The sequence below is a fragment of the Bemisia tabaci genome, chromosome 8 (genome assembly GCF_918797505.1).
Source record: "Bemisia tabaci chromosome 8, PGI_BMITA_v3".
NCBI classification, from domain to species: Eukaryota; Metazoa; Arthropoda; class Insecta; order Hemiptera; family Aleyrodidae; genus Bemisia; species Bemisia tabaci.
Genome location: NC_092800.1, coordinates 40,113,205 through 40,127,434, shown reverse-complemented (window position 1 = coordinate 40,127,434; position 14,230 = coordinate 40,113,205). Strand labels below are relative to the sequence as shown.

General features: G+C 41.1%; 1 protein-coding gene across 2 annotated transcripts in view; it reads right to left on the bottom strand.

Annotated features, from left to right (window-relative positions):
- The window catches only part of LOC109037115 (peroxidase), a 205,504-nt gene that overhangs the window by 17,820 nt on the left and 173,454 nt on the right, over nt 1–14,230 (bottom strand). For both annotated transcript variants that reach the window (XM_019051617.2, XM_072303071.1), the window contains exons 2-4: nt 6,466–6,589; nt 1,809–1,950; nt 686–870 (exon numbers count right to left, since the gene is read on the bottom strand). In XM_019051617.2, coding sequence (XP_018907162.1) covers nt 686–870; nt 1,809–1,950; nt 6,466–6,589 — 451 coding nt within the window. The remainder of the gene's footprint in view (nt 1–685; nt 871–1,808; nt 1,951–6,465; nt 6,590–14,230) is intronic.

Sequence of the window (14,230 nt, the reverse complement as noted above, 5' to 3'; positions counted from 1 at the left end):
AGAAAAACAGAGGTTTTTTCCTCCATTCGCAAGGAAAAACGGTTTTGTTCAACTGCCTAAAGAGGTACGTGAAATGGCATCGCCAAGATTTAGATCAGGTATACCAGCCCTGGCCGAATTAGTATATAGTTCTGCGAGGGTAAAGGGCTAGTAACCAACGGATAATTAAGATGCTATACTGTTCAAGGACCAATTCCTTGAGCTATTTTTCCTGTGAAATCAATTTTAAGGATTTCGTGTTTTCTTCGCTTCAAACATTTTGAAATGGAAAAAATCAAAGAAACTTATTTTCTGAAAGCTCCTCATTCTGGTCAAAGGTGGATGGAGAGCTCATAGTTTGTAGGTATTAAGACATGCGAAAAAAAATGAAATTGCTGATTCAACAATTTTGTAGTCGAAAAAAGTGTTCAACATGTTTCAATGCCGATTTTACAATAACAATATGCTAATTTCACCACCCGCGTGGTAAAATTAACTTAAATTGTAAAATGTACTTTTGAAACAGGTTGGACATATTTTTTAACTACCTATTTAATTTTTAAATCAGCAATCCACTTTTTTCCGCGAACTTTCCGAGAAGTTTTGTGAAATTCGGTGACCAGAAATGAAGAACTATTAATATCGTGAAACATCATAAAAAAACTGGTTGTAGTATTTTAAATTCGAAACCGTTTTTTTTTCTTACCATCGGCGTACTTGGAGGGAAGGAGACGAGCATACTGAGTGTTTGGTGTTCCCCAAAGTGGGTTCTTCAAGTTGTTGCATGATCCGTCTATCGTTCTGTATTTTGAGTCTACGCAGTGAGGAACTGGCGTCGTGCAGATGGCGTGTGGGTCAGATGCGAGCGGCGCTGAGCCCAAACCCAAGTACCTGAAATTGAAAAATTATTTCCATTATTTTGAAAACTGCATGAGCACTTTTCAGGAAGAAAGTTAGTGCTCCTTCACTTGAAAAGTTATGCGATTTCAGCTGCCTGGGAGTTGAAAAAATCGTATTCTGTTTATTGGTCCGTTAGGAAAAGGAGCAACGCTTTCTTTTGTTGAGTAACGAAGGGCTATCTTTCTGTTCCTTTTCCACATCACTGAATTTTGGCGTGAATTTATACTTTTTATGTCATTAGTCTTGCATTTCAAATTTTATTCTATTTGATTAGCGCTTAACGTAGAAATTTACCAGAGACGGACGGGGCCAGCGGGGTAGATGTAGATATCCTGACCTAAACTTATCTTGATGCTTAATTTCATAATAATATTTAACATTATGATATTGTCATAATGTTCATATCGATCATCATACGCTTATAAAATCGGCACATTTTTTAAAAGTCTGAGCACAACCCTGCGAAAAATGGTGAGTACAAATGAGTAGAAAATCAAAGTCATAGGAATAGAATTTCAACTCATAAGAGCAGAATTTCTCTATTCACATTTCGCCGACTCATATGACTAGAGATTCCAACTCATATGACTAGAGATTTCAACTCACATGAGTTCAGCATTGAATCTACCGTGTCCGATATCTCAGAAACTAGTCACCACATCAAAAAAATTAGAAGAATAAAATGTTCTTATTTTTCAAATTTACGGTTCATGTCGGTGTCTCCGGGTTAAAAACACCACTTCTGAAAAATGAAAAAAATTAAATTCATATGAGTTGAACTTATCTACTCTTATGAGTAGAATATTCTAGTGATATGAGTAGGATTTCTACTCATATAAGTAGGAAATTCTACTCATGTGAGTAGGTGAATTCTGAATAGCCTACTCATCATTTTTAGCAGGGAATGAATTATTGTACTAAAATCTTACCCGGAGTCAATTCCAGTGGGGGCTCCAGAGTAGCCTCCAGTGCTGAAAGTATTAGCATAGCCAGAGGGTCCAGATGGGCCAGAGGGGCCCGATGCATGGAACAGTGATCTGTGGCTCACGTATGATGTCGCTGGAGGGTAACCTGTCAACACACAGTAATTTCATTAGGGTTATTTTAACTTTACACTGGTAAAAAAAACCTCTTGGACCAATGCCGCATTGCATTGACTTAAGAGTGCAGTTTCTTGTCGCAGGATTTAAGAGTCTTGGACTCTTGTTTCAAGCGGCATTGATTCAAGCGGATTTTGCATTGATTCAAGCGGATTTAGCATTGAAACAAGAGTCCAGACTCTTAAATCCGGCGACAAGAAACAGCACTCTTGAACCAAGAGGTTTTTTTTTTACCAGTGTAAATAATCGCATATCATCCTTATCCTAGTGTCAAAGGTCAAACTGACCGCGGCATGGTAAAAAAAACGTGATATTTGTGCTCTATGGGACTTCTAGGAGGACCTGAGATATTGATTGATGCTCCGCAGCCCGTGACAAGATACGAGTATACACTAATAAAACAAATTACACAACGGGTAAGAAGGCTAATTTTCACGTGATTACCACTAAAACGTTTCAGCTGAAAACTCGGCCTTCCGCAGTTGGATAAAGACACTGAAAATTTTTATGAATCTAAAAACGTAGTGTAAGTCTAGGGGGATCTTACCACTCCGTAGCACCCCCCCCCCCCCCGAATCGTTTACCACATGGATTGCGCACGTCTGCACATGTTAGCCGTCCTATACTTGCACACGCCGTATCTCTACGGGGCGTTTCACGGGATTTTTCCCAAGATTCCCAAGTTGGATGAATAATGACCAAGATGACGAAGTTGAGTAGTTGGTTTGAAAATCTCAACCTCCTTTGAAAAACTCGCGGGGCAAACTGTCCATTCCGACACTCATCAGTCATCACCAGGCGAATTTTAATTTAATTTGTTGTTCTAATAACAAAGTTGCTCATCAACCATCAACAGGCGAAAAAAATCATGGATCTCACTCGATTATATTGCTTAAATTGTTGATGCAGGATCTCTCAAATGTATGGACCGTAGTCATTACATCAAACAGGTGAGTTTGTATCGATATCGCTTGGTTCAAAATGTAAATATTGCCTCAAAAATAAATCGATTAATTTGAGGGAAACGAGTTTATTGTGATGGATTTTTGATACTAGTACAAAATGGTAATGTTGAGTGAAATCGTTTGGATTTTCTTCATTTCAGCTTTTCCGACTTAGATCCTAAAATTTTTGTTTGAGGTTATGTTCTATTGTTCTGAGCCAAACGATACGTCGAACCACTATCGAATAAGATATACAGATCGTTTTCGATACATCAAATAGGTGAGATTGTATCGATATCGATTGGTTCAACATGTAAACATAGCCTCAAAAGTCAATCGAGTAATCTGAGGAAACGGGGTTTTTCTGATAGATTTTTGATTCTTATGAGTACTAAATGGCATCGCACGGTAAAATAGTTGGGAATTTTCTCAATTTCAGCTTTTCCGACTGAAATCCTGAAAGTTTTGTTTGAGGTTATGTTCTATTGTTTTGAGCCAAACGATACGTCGAACCACTATCGAATACGATCTATTGTCTCTGTGCGGGACGGAACTTGGAACTTGGAGTGAATTCGACTGTTGGAAGGGCAGCGATGGGGACCCGGGAACCGCGGTGACACCGGTGATTGGTGAGCAGCGCGCACAATGCTCGCCCATTAAAAGCGTTGCTCGGTGCGTCTCGGGGATTCGGCGCCAGCCCGATCCGGATCCCAGCCTCATCACTGCTGTCTTAGGCAAAAATACCGTATGAACGTTCCAGTGTTGCCAAATTTTCCCCAAATTGAAGGAGGGTTTCAAGAAATTATGTCGAGAATTTTCTCCCTTTCAAAAAAAAAAAAAAAAAAAAAAAAAAAAAAAAAATTATGACGAATGGTCTTTAGTGTTACAAACCGAGATACGCGTCCTAGCAGTTTCACCATCCACATATTTGACGTCCTGAGTCATTGATTATGAGTGAAATACAGACTACTCATATCAGGAATGACTCTACTGCTTAGTATCATTCAATGTCCGTCTTCACAGAAAAAATGATATTGTTGATTTAACAATATTGTAGTTTAAAAAAGTGTCAGACATGTTTCAATGTTGATTTTATGAGTAAAAAATGCTAATTTAATCACCCCGTGGTATAACTCGCTTTCATTTATTGTAAAATGCACATCTGAAACATGTCGGACATATTTTTTGACAATTTATTTGTCAGATCAGCAATCCAACATTAATTTTCGGATACGAACGACATTGCGTTTCTGAGCCTTATGACTTAATTTTTACCGACTTTAGTTGTTTTTCTTGAGCTTGCGTTAAAGTCTCCTCAGTGAAAAACGTTCTCCTATGCTGTCATGTCAGAACTGTTGGAGCACTTGACATGGCTAGAAATTAAGTAATTAAGGAAACACAGCAGATGCTTTCTCATAAAAATTTCTCACAAATTACGTTGAACGCATTAAAAATTTTCAAAATTTACCCTTAAAGGAGAAATGAGCGTTCGGTCATTTTTTTTCGAGAGTAAGTTTGGCATGGTTCAAAAGTAGACACGGCGTTTTTAGCTTAAGACGGGAACTAGGGTTGAGGTACGAAGAAAATTCTCCTAAAAACGCCTAGAAATTCTGATCACATTTTCCGGCCAATTTTTTCAGGGTAAATTTGGCATGGTTCAAATATCGATACGGGGTTTTTGCCCAAGACGGGAGATCATCAATCAGATGTTGGGAGCATACGGCGGCGTCTGTGAGCTATGACTGAATGGGGAGCGAGCTGCGAAGGAACGATTGAACCATGCCGGGCTGGGTCAAGGCCGGCTTTACTATGTCATGTCACACTCCAACTGTCAAATCAAATTCCTCCCAAGGCCGCCTCCCCCGCCCCTGACTTGATGTCTCTCTCAGCAACTCCGCGGTTTCATCAATGGAGCCTCTCCAGTTTCGCACCGCGCCAAGTTCAACTTTCCGCCGCGCCGCCGAGCCGCCGAGCCGCTAATGGGCCACCTCCCAGGATAGGAATCGAACACAGACGATATATCGACGGAGGAACTGCAAAAAGCGTATCTCGGTTGCGGTGTCTCGAAATCTCCGCTAATATTTATTTTTTGGCTTGAAATGGAGATGTTGCATGTGTGAGGGATTTGCGATTTGACCATTGATTCTCATGTAAAAGTTCGCGAGAAACACGATGGTGCCACTGGTTTTCTCTGAAATCAACTCCCAAGCTCAAAAAAAGCTCTCAAGTGAGGCCAAAATGGAGGGGATATGCCACCCTACTCTGAGAGTCCACCTCTACATCAAAACAAACTCTCCATGCAAAGATAGGGAGCAAATACATTGACAGGGCTGCCTCTGTATTTGGGGACTCCAAAACTGAAAATACGGCAACCCTGCTAATGTATTTGCTCCCTATCCTTGCATGAAGAGTTTGTTTTGATGTAGAGGTGGAATCTCAGGGTAGGGTGGGATATCCCCTCCATTTTGGCCTCACTTTGAGAGCTTTTTTTGAGCTTGGGAGTTGATTTCAGAGAAAACCAGTGGCACCATCGTGTTTCTCGCGAACTTTTACATGAGAATCAATGGTCAAATCGCAAATCCCTCACACATGCAACATCTCCATTTTCACAGAATAGTCTTTACGCCTTGTCTCCACGGGACGTTTCATGGGATTCGTTCCAGGGAAAAATCTCACTTGCGAAGTTGGGAAAAATATTGAGTTCGTCAATACTAATCACAGTACCGTCTAAGAGTCCTTGTGGAGTCCTAAGAACGACTTCAGAAGAAGAAGAAGAAAATTTATTGTGTTTTTTAACGGGGAAAAAAGCCCAGAAGTTTCATTCCTATGATTTGAACTTGGGAAAAATCCCGTGGAACGTCCCGTGGAGACCAGGCGTTGTGAAGAGAATAAAAATCACGGACATTTTCCAAAAATGACCGTGAAAAAGGAAATTTTCCAGAAATTTATTATCTTTATTTCATTGTTCATGACAGAAAGGACTGCAGTTCCCAAAACTTCAAAATGAAGTGTTTCGATCAGAACATAAAGTTTTGTTCAACAAACGTACTGGGATAAAAACGCCAAAACATGTCAAACCAAGCTATTTTGTGTGCATGAAATTTTGATAATAAAGAATATCTCGTAGGAGTTGAATTATAACTAATGTTTAGTGGTCCATTAAAACCAATTGACGCAATATATCACATTGGAAACCGGTTAATCAAACCCATTCTAATGATACTGATTGGAATGAAACGAAATTTATAGAATATTTGACACCTTCCTGTGGTGTTGTAGTGTACTATACGTATATTGCGATGAAGGAGGAGTTGTGATAGTGTGACTTGCGTGCAGTTGTTTTTGAAGCTTTTCAAGTGCTTCACATTTTTGAAGTCTAAAACTCACTTTTCCCCCCACAACACGTGTACAACATTTATGCACTTGGATGTTCACTAATTTAAACGTTTTAAATGTTTTGAATGAAAATTTTGGAAAAATAATTGATCTACAATAGCTTTTACAATATGTATGACATTCAGTATGTGAATGACTTTAATTACCTGCTGAGTAGTTTTGGAGGAGGGATGGCTCTAGAGGATTGTAGTACCCTGATGGTTGGAAGAGGGACTGACTGGTGTGCGCTAGTAGAAGACATGTTAATGCTGAAAAAGCCAAGCGGGCCATCTGAAACAGAGAAAAATAACCACTGACGTTAGCGAATGAAAAGGCTGACAAAGACAATTTTTAATAAATACTCTGAAATCTTCATACATGGGGTTAAGAAGAAAATATTATTTTTCAATAAGGAACAAGAACGGAAAGATATTACCGCACGAGATAACGTACATGAACAGGCATTTGGCACACATTGCTCCTTTACTTTGGACGACGGTTCACCCTCTCATTTTTACAACCACGCTGAGTTGAGGAGAGTGCGTGGTGCTTGGGTCCAGCACACGTAGATCTGGCGCGTTCCGATCTGTGGGTTTTGAGGACCTTTGGCGCAAAAGCGAAGTTCTTGGTCACGAGCCACTTCGTGCGGGGTCCAGTAAAATGAAACGATCAAAGTCGGTCCAGATTTCTGTCAGCGGTGAGGCAGGGGCACATTAAGCTCATGACTTTAAACACCTTGGTATGCCGGGCAGGCCGGGCCGCAGACGGAAAGGAGACGCGGCCGGCCTGATAATGGTAATAAAAAGGGGAAAACTCTTGCTAAATACGCAGACCTTCGGCGGCGAGGAGAATGGAGCCCCGGCCGGTGTTAATGTAAGTACTCTCGTTTAATAACCCTCAATAGCGTTAATGCCTACAGTCCTCGGTCGTTCCTATGAAAATGCATAATGGAAAGATTATTGCTGCGGGTCAGTAATGAAGCGTGTTCCATTCTCTGACAGTTCGTCAGTATTATTGCCCTTCTGCTCCAGCAAATTCAGTTTTCCCACCGGAGATAAGGAGAGACGCTCCATTGGTATCTCACTGGTAAAAAAAAAACCTCTTGGTTCAAGAGTGCAGTTTCTTGTCGCCGGAATGTTGCTTGAAACAAGAGTCTGGACTCTTGTTTCAAGCGGATTTTGCATTGATTCAATTCAAAATCCGCTTGAAACAAGAGTGCAGGCTCTTGTTTTAAGCAACAATCCGGCGACAAGAAACTGCACTCTTAAAGTCAATGCACCGCGGCATTGGTCCAAGAGGTTTTTTTTACCAGTGCTTGGCAAAGAGGCAGCTTTTATTTTCGGGACTTCAACATTCATCAGCTCACATACTACTAGGTGCATGTTTAGCAACATGTTGAGCACTTTCGTTCAGAAAAAAAAGTCCAGTTTGGTAAATTGTTTTAACTCATCTCGTTGCCCGAGCAGAGTCGTCAGAAATCTAGTGGGTAGTCAACAACCATCGCAGAGGTGATGACTGTTGCTGCCTTATCATCGCCCCTATGGAATTGTTGAATTCCCAAAAGAGAAGTTTCGTCATTGGTAATGAAACATGTTATCGTTCTCTGAGAGTTTGTCAGTCTAACTGCCCTTTTGCTCGAATTCAGTTTTTCCCTCGTTTTGCCCAAAGAGGTTTTCACCTGCATTACGGACGATGAAATAGTTTTATGAAAGGAATCAAAGGAAATTAAGATAACAGAGAGTTCTGGAAATCGGGGAATATCGTCAAGGATTATCGTCAATAATTCAAAGGTATGTAGAAAAACAAAAATGGCGCACTGAAAAGCTTCTACAATGATGTGACCATCCTCGGGTAAATACACCAAATTTCAGGCAGAAATCAGGGTGGATTTAACTCAAATTTAGTTTGTTCGAGTTGGAAAAGCATCACTTTGTTGTCGTTAAGTTTAAGTTAAAAAAAAAAAAAAAGATAGCAAAACAACGTTCATTTAGCTCAAAAAAACTGACTTTAACATAAATCTGCACGGATTCCACTAAAAAAAATTACTAACAACAAATTTTATCGACAAGAAACAATGCTAAAGTCAAAATAATATCTCAAGAAATTTTTTTTCAGTGTAAATTATTTGTGAATATTATACCTCTACTCATCTCTAATTCTGTCTGATACCACGGGAGCCAATCAGAGTTAGAGAAATGGTATCCAACCAGCAATCGAACCCATGTGTTTTAAATTTTCTGAGAGGGACCTTAGGCAGCCTCATCTTCGTATCCAGCGGGGAATTTCTCATTTCCATTGCGGAATCACTGTCAGTGGAGGAGCGGCGGTTGGCAACAGTGCGTGGCGCGGCGCGGAGCTTATGACGAGAATTAATTAGCTCTCGGATATCGTGACGTGTCGTGGAGCAACGACGTGACGTGGGCCGCCGATCCCACGTTAAGTACCCCCCGGGACCCGAGGGCGAGGGGTGGCAGGGGGTGAGAGGCGACGCGGCGAGAATTATCCTATCATAATATCCACAATTATGCCCAATATTTTACGACATAATGCCCCGCAACAGTCTAGCACCAGCTTCGCGCCTGTGTTTCGCGCCGTTCTGTCAGATCGCGGAACAGTGGCCGTTCTCCCAAGGTTGGCAACATTGATTTTCGTCCATTGACAGCCTTCATAAATAATCGATTACGCCTTCCGATGGATATCGATTGTTTTACATGCATTTAAATAGGCGAGTCTCAGTGCTGCCAACGGAGAAACCCACTATTGTTCAGTATCTCTTCAAGCGGGAACAATCGTTGGGAAGTATGCTGAGTAACGACATCATTAGGATCAGATTTGACGGAAATGAATCAAGTTTTTCGTAAAAGAAGGATTAGATGGGAAAAGAAAGCATTGTCGTAGAATTGCTTCTTTGCTTTTCATGGAGAAAATTTTGCAATAAAAACTTTGAATTTCAATGAATTGCGAAAGCTTCTTTCGTTGCTAGTAGACCTAAAGGAAATCGCAAGAATAGCAAAAATAGTTTTTCCTTTTTTAAATTTTGATAATTGGGCTCTCTTCCTTTGAATAGAGTCAAATCACTTGAGAGAAAGGGACCAACTGCATGTGAAACTTATGGAGTGCTTTTTTAAATCCGAAGAACAGACTGCTTATTGCCCCTAAATATGATTCTTTTCTCTTAAACTCTATCCATTTCAGCTAAATTTTAGAAGAATAACTTACCACTATAGGAATGATTAATCAAAAGCTAATTTTTTAACCTAAAAGTTTCATTTTCTTCTTTTAGAGAAGACTTTAAAGAGGTTGTAGAATGACAAACTCTGCAATTACGTGTAAAAACAATTCCTTGCTCATTAAGAGAGCCAATCTTACGGGTGAATAGGAAAAAAAAACATATTTTTTTCTTTAAAACGCCCTCCTTTTTGTGTAAATCTGACTTTGCAGCTATTTGAATGATCGAAATGGTCGCTTTGCTGTTACAAAGAATGACATCTTAGCACTTCTCGACGTATTAAAGAAACTCCTCAGGGTATGCGCATTGTGCATAGTTTGAATTATTTCTGACTGGCGTGCTCAGGCATTAATGGCCAAACTCAGTCGTGAACTCTGAACTAACTCCCTCACACACTGTTTCGGTTATGAATTAACCGCGATCTGAGTTGACAGGTTTGAAATTCAATGAGGAGTTTGCAATTAATACAAATATGCCTCTTCTAATACGCGAGGCGTGGCATTTGATGATCAGCGTGTTATTCAGCCTGACCAACGAGAGGTTGGGGAAGGGATGTGAGTACTGGAGTAATATTAGTAGTTAGCAATACTTTTTCTTTCCTGGATTTTTGGCTTAAATTCTGCAGGACCTATAGCAACTACGAACAGGACCATAGAGTACATAGAGTCGTAATGTAATTGGGAGAGCTGGCGCCACTTTTAAGCATTCTCCATGTCCCGAATTCCGAGACTCCTGTGTGACACCGAGTCACTTTTTCGATACATAATCGATTGTTTGCGATACACGGGTGCCCGGTCATCCGATGACAACAACAACAACAACAAAGGAGATAGGAATTACCACGTATTCCACACCGCCATTTTGGATCGAAAATGTATCGAAAAAGCGACCCGAACTCGGCGCACACCGGGCTCGGAATTCACCGAGCAGAACATGGCGCCAGCTCTCCCATTTACATTACGACTCTATGTACTCTATGAACAGGACCGACAGCGTTGTTCCGACAGGACCTACAGCATTAGGACTTTATTTATGTTATTGTCAGTAGACATCAAGGGATTTTTGGCACATCTATGCTCCAGGCTTTTCAAATTTTGAGGGATTAAGCGGAGTAGAATCCGTTTCAGTAAGATCCATTCCAGTCCGTTCCGTGAAAATTTGACGCCACTACCGTGATTGGAACCCGGGACCTATTGACCTGGAGTCAGACGTGCTGACCATTACGCCGACCTGACCGGCTTAGCACTACTTTAACTCGCCATTTAAACATAGTATTTTTGTTTTTGGCTGCCTGTGTACCTATGTCTTTTTCCGTGTAAGAATCGTGATACCTAATCACCTATCTCGAAATCAGATGGATCGCAAGTGGATCAAGTCCACTCCGTCATCAGTTTTGGAAATGTCCCATCGAGCGACCTCAGGGATAAATTCTTCAAGAGGCAATTGTATTCGGTGCCACCTCTCCGCCGCAGGTTACCGCGGCACGGCCGTATCATTGCCCAGGGTCGAATCAGAAAAGGACTAATGAAAGTTATCAAACATTTAGCAAGGCGGGATCTTACGCACCGCACGCGATCGTATCGCGGCGACCGCTGCGCCGCCGCTGCGTGACGCACGGCGTGAGAGAGGCGACATTTCAAAACCGCTCACGCACCGGATGATTAAGTGAAATTATACATTTAAAATGACCCGATAAATAAGGCACGAATCGAACCTGTCTCGAAACTCGGACGTGTCGAAATTCGCAGCACTTTCAGGCTGGGCGTTTCGGCGGCTTTTGGGTCACCTACTAGTGCCATTAGCGTGAGCAACCGGACTTTTATCTAAGACGGTGGTAACAGAACATGCAAAGACGATATTTGCACTGCTATCTTCTCTACAGTGTAAAAGTCATTATCGGAAGTCAAAGCTCAGATTCGCCTAATTATGACTTAGGATCAAAGAGTTCAGCAATTGCTTTTGCAATTGGATTGCATTTTGCAACAAGGAACTACTATCTCTGGATCTTCCATAAAGCACCTTTCTGCATAGGAAAACCGATGGCATATATGTTGTTTCTAAAATGAGTCAGAAATAGTGGTTTCTTATGGAAAAATGTGGTCCAATTAATCCTATCCTACATACATATAAGTCGCTCAATAGCACTCCCTGACTCTCTACAACCCCTAACCTACACTGCCACCTGTTGAACCACAACCCTCCGGACATCGAGCACCTTAACATTTCTGCTTCAATCTCATCCCTGCAACCTCTCGTTGAGCGCCCTCTGCGCCCTTTCCCAGAAATAGAATCCTATTCTATTTTTTTAAAACTCGCCTTCACCCCGACATTCGTGAGTCATCATCAGGCGAATTTTATTAGATTACTTGCTCAAAATGTATAGCTAATCATCAATGAAATAGTGTGGACTGTCGGACTTCCCATTTGCCTAAATCTCTTTCATTGCTTAGATTGTTAGTGTCGGGTTTCTCAAACATATTGATTCTAGCCCATGAATTTTTCAAGCCCATTGATTCTAGCCCAAAATTTCTTTGAGGGTCTTTTGTTGATTTGCGTCGAAGAAGTGAATTTTGATACCTCCTCGGAAAAGTCTCTCTGGTATCCTGAAGGATAAGTTACGAGTTGTGAGGTTCATTTTGGTACCAGAGAAAGATTTCTAAAATTGCCTCGCAATCTGCCAATTTTGTGCCCTAATCGTGGCGGATAAGAGAATTTTTAGAGCTTGAATAGCTAGAACGATCAATTTGACTGATAGCTTAAAAATCTAAAGCATACCTCCGGATCTGCAGAATTGTGTGCAGCTTCCGCACATCGTGTCATGAAAAAATTGTTCCTCGCAATGTTGACTCTGGACGGGTCTAAGACGGTGTTATCCGTAAGATGGTGCATTGCTGACATCAATCGTATTCACCAGATTAAAATATAAAATTCCCTCCGAAGATGAGGCCTTCTGCCACCCCCTTTTTTCACACCTATACCAAATGAGGCAATCTGCTCATCGCTAACACTGAATCTAATCCGTGGAACATAAATCGGCGAAGCAGAGGGGAAAATTTTGAGAAAAACCTCCGGGCGAGTTTCGAAAGATCCGATTTTTCGTCCCGGATTGATGAGGTATGCACGCGAACTGACTGCAATTTCGTTGGGCAACGACCGTCGAAAACGATGACGATGACGAGAAAGCCCTCTTCCTGCGGAGTCATGCTTCGGGAAGGAGGCAGCTTCGTAACCATGAGGAGTTGGAGTTTGAAGAGCGCGGAGTTGACATTGTTCCGACCGATCAATGTCATGGTGTGAATAATAACATCCTTTTCTGGCGGCGAGTAACATCCTCTTCAAAATCCTCCGCCTGGATTCAACCGCAATCTCTGGACTTCTCCATTTTGCAACGAGCTCGATTTGTAACCGTCCACTAGCAAAAGGGCCTTAGTCCATGGAGGTAATCTAATCTTACCCAACTGAAAATGACCTCTCGCTAACTCAACCCATGACCTCTCGCTAACTCAACCCTGACCTAAGACAGGATGGCCAAAAGTTTAGCATCTGAAAATTCCCCGACTTTTCCAAATCACGGACAGTAGGTCTACGAAGAGAAGGTCTACTCAAAAAATGTCCACACTTTTTGGTCTACAGTCAAAATGTCTGCTTCTGTCTGCATACCACTTCTCCTGACTTTTCCCTGACCATTCATTATAAATTCCCTGACTTTTTGACCCCAGAAAAATTGCTTTGCGCACTCTTCCTCAAGAGGTAAGACAGCAGAAAAACCAAAATATGGAATTTAAAAGCCCATATCTTACTATACTTGCACCAAACGTACACTTTCCATCTCTGTATAGAATAATGAAATCAGTGAGAATGAAAACACGCAACAACTCGGAAAAATGGAAATTTTCAAGGGATACAAATGCGAGTAGTTCACTTGAAATGCGCTAGAGGGAATCGCCACAAGCACATCAGCAACAATTTTAAAATTCCCTGACAATTCCCGGTTTTCCAAACTTTAGGCCACCCTGTAACCTAGACGGAGAATAACTAACTAGTCAGCGTCGGAAACACAGGATGGGTACTGGGTGAGACAATTCAGGGGCATGGAGAACAAGGCTCATAAGTGCAGTTTTTGAAAACATTGAGATATTAATGATTTCCAGTAAAACTATAGTCTTAATGCATACTCTGTAAAAAATGTGTTCCCGAATTCCAATTTTTAAGCTCAAAAAGTCAGTTTGAACTTTCTTTCCGCTATAAGGATCCATGTAATTTCGAAACTTTATACACGCATTTTTCACACAATGACATTTATCGGTCTTTCTTCAGATGAATACAAAATTAGTGGATAGTTTGAAACATCGTGATGGCGTCAACTCTTTTGCGCCTTTCACCATCGAAAAAGTTACATTACCTCTTCAGCTATTCCATTTGAACCACGTTAAGCAGAAAAAAACCAAGTCACATCAACTACTGCCAAACTTATCCGGTCAATTTAATTTTTTATATGAAAACGGTTGTGCGGATTTTCTAGAACATGCCAGTGAATTTCCTGTATAGTGCGAGGTAAATTCCTTAAAATTGTCAAAGGAATCCGCACGAACGTTTCATTGTAAAAAATGACATTGCTCGGTTAAATTTGACAATAGCTGATGTGGCTTGGTTCCTTTCTGCTAAACGCGGTCCATTTGACGTGTCCCTCGTTGTACGAGCGA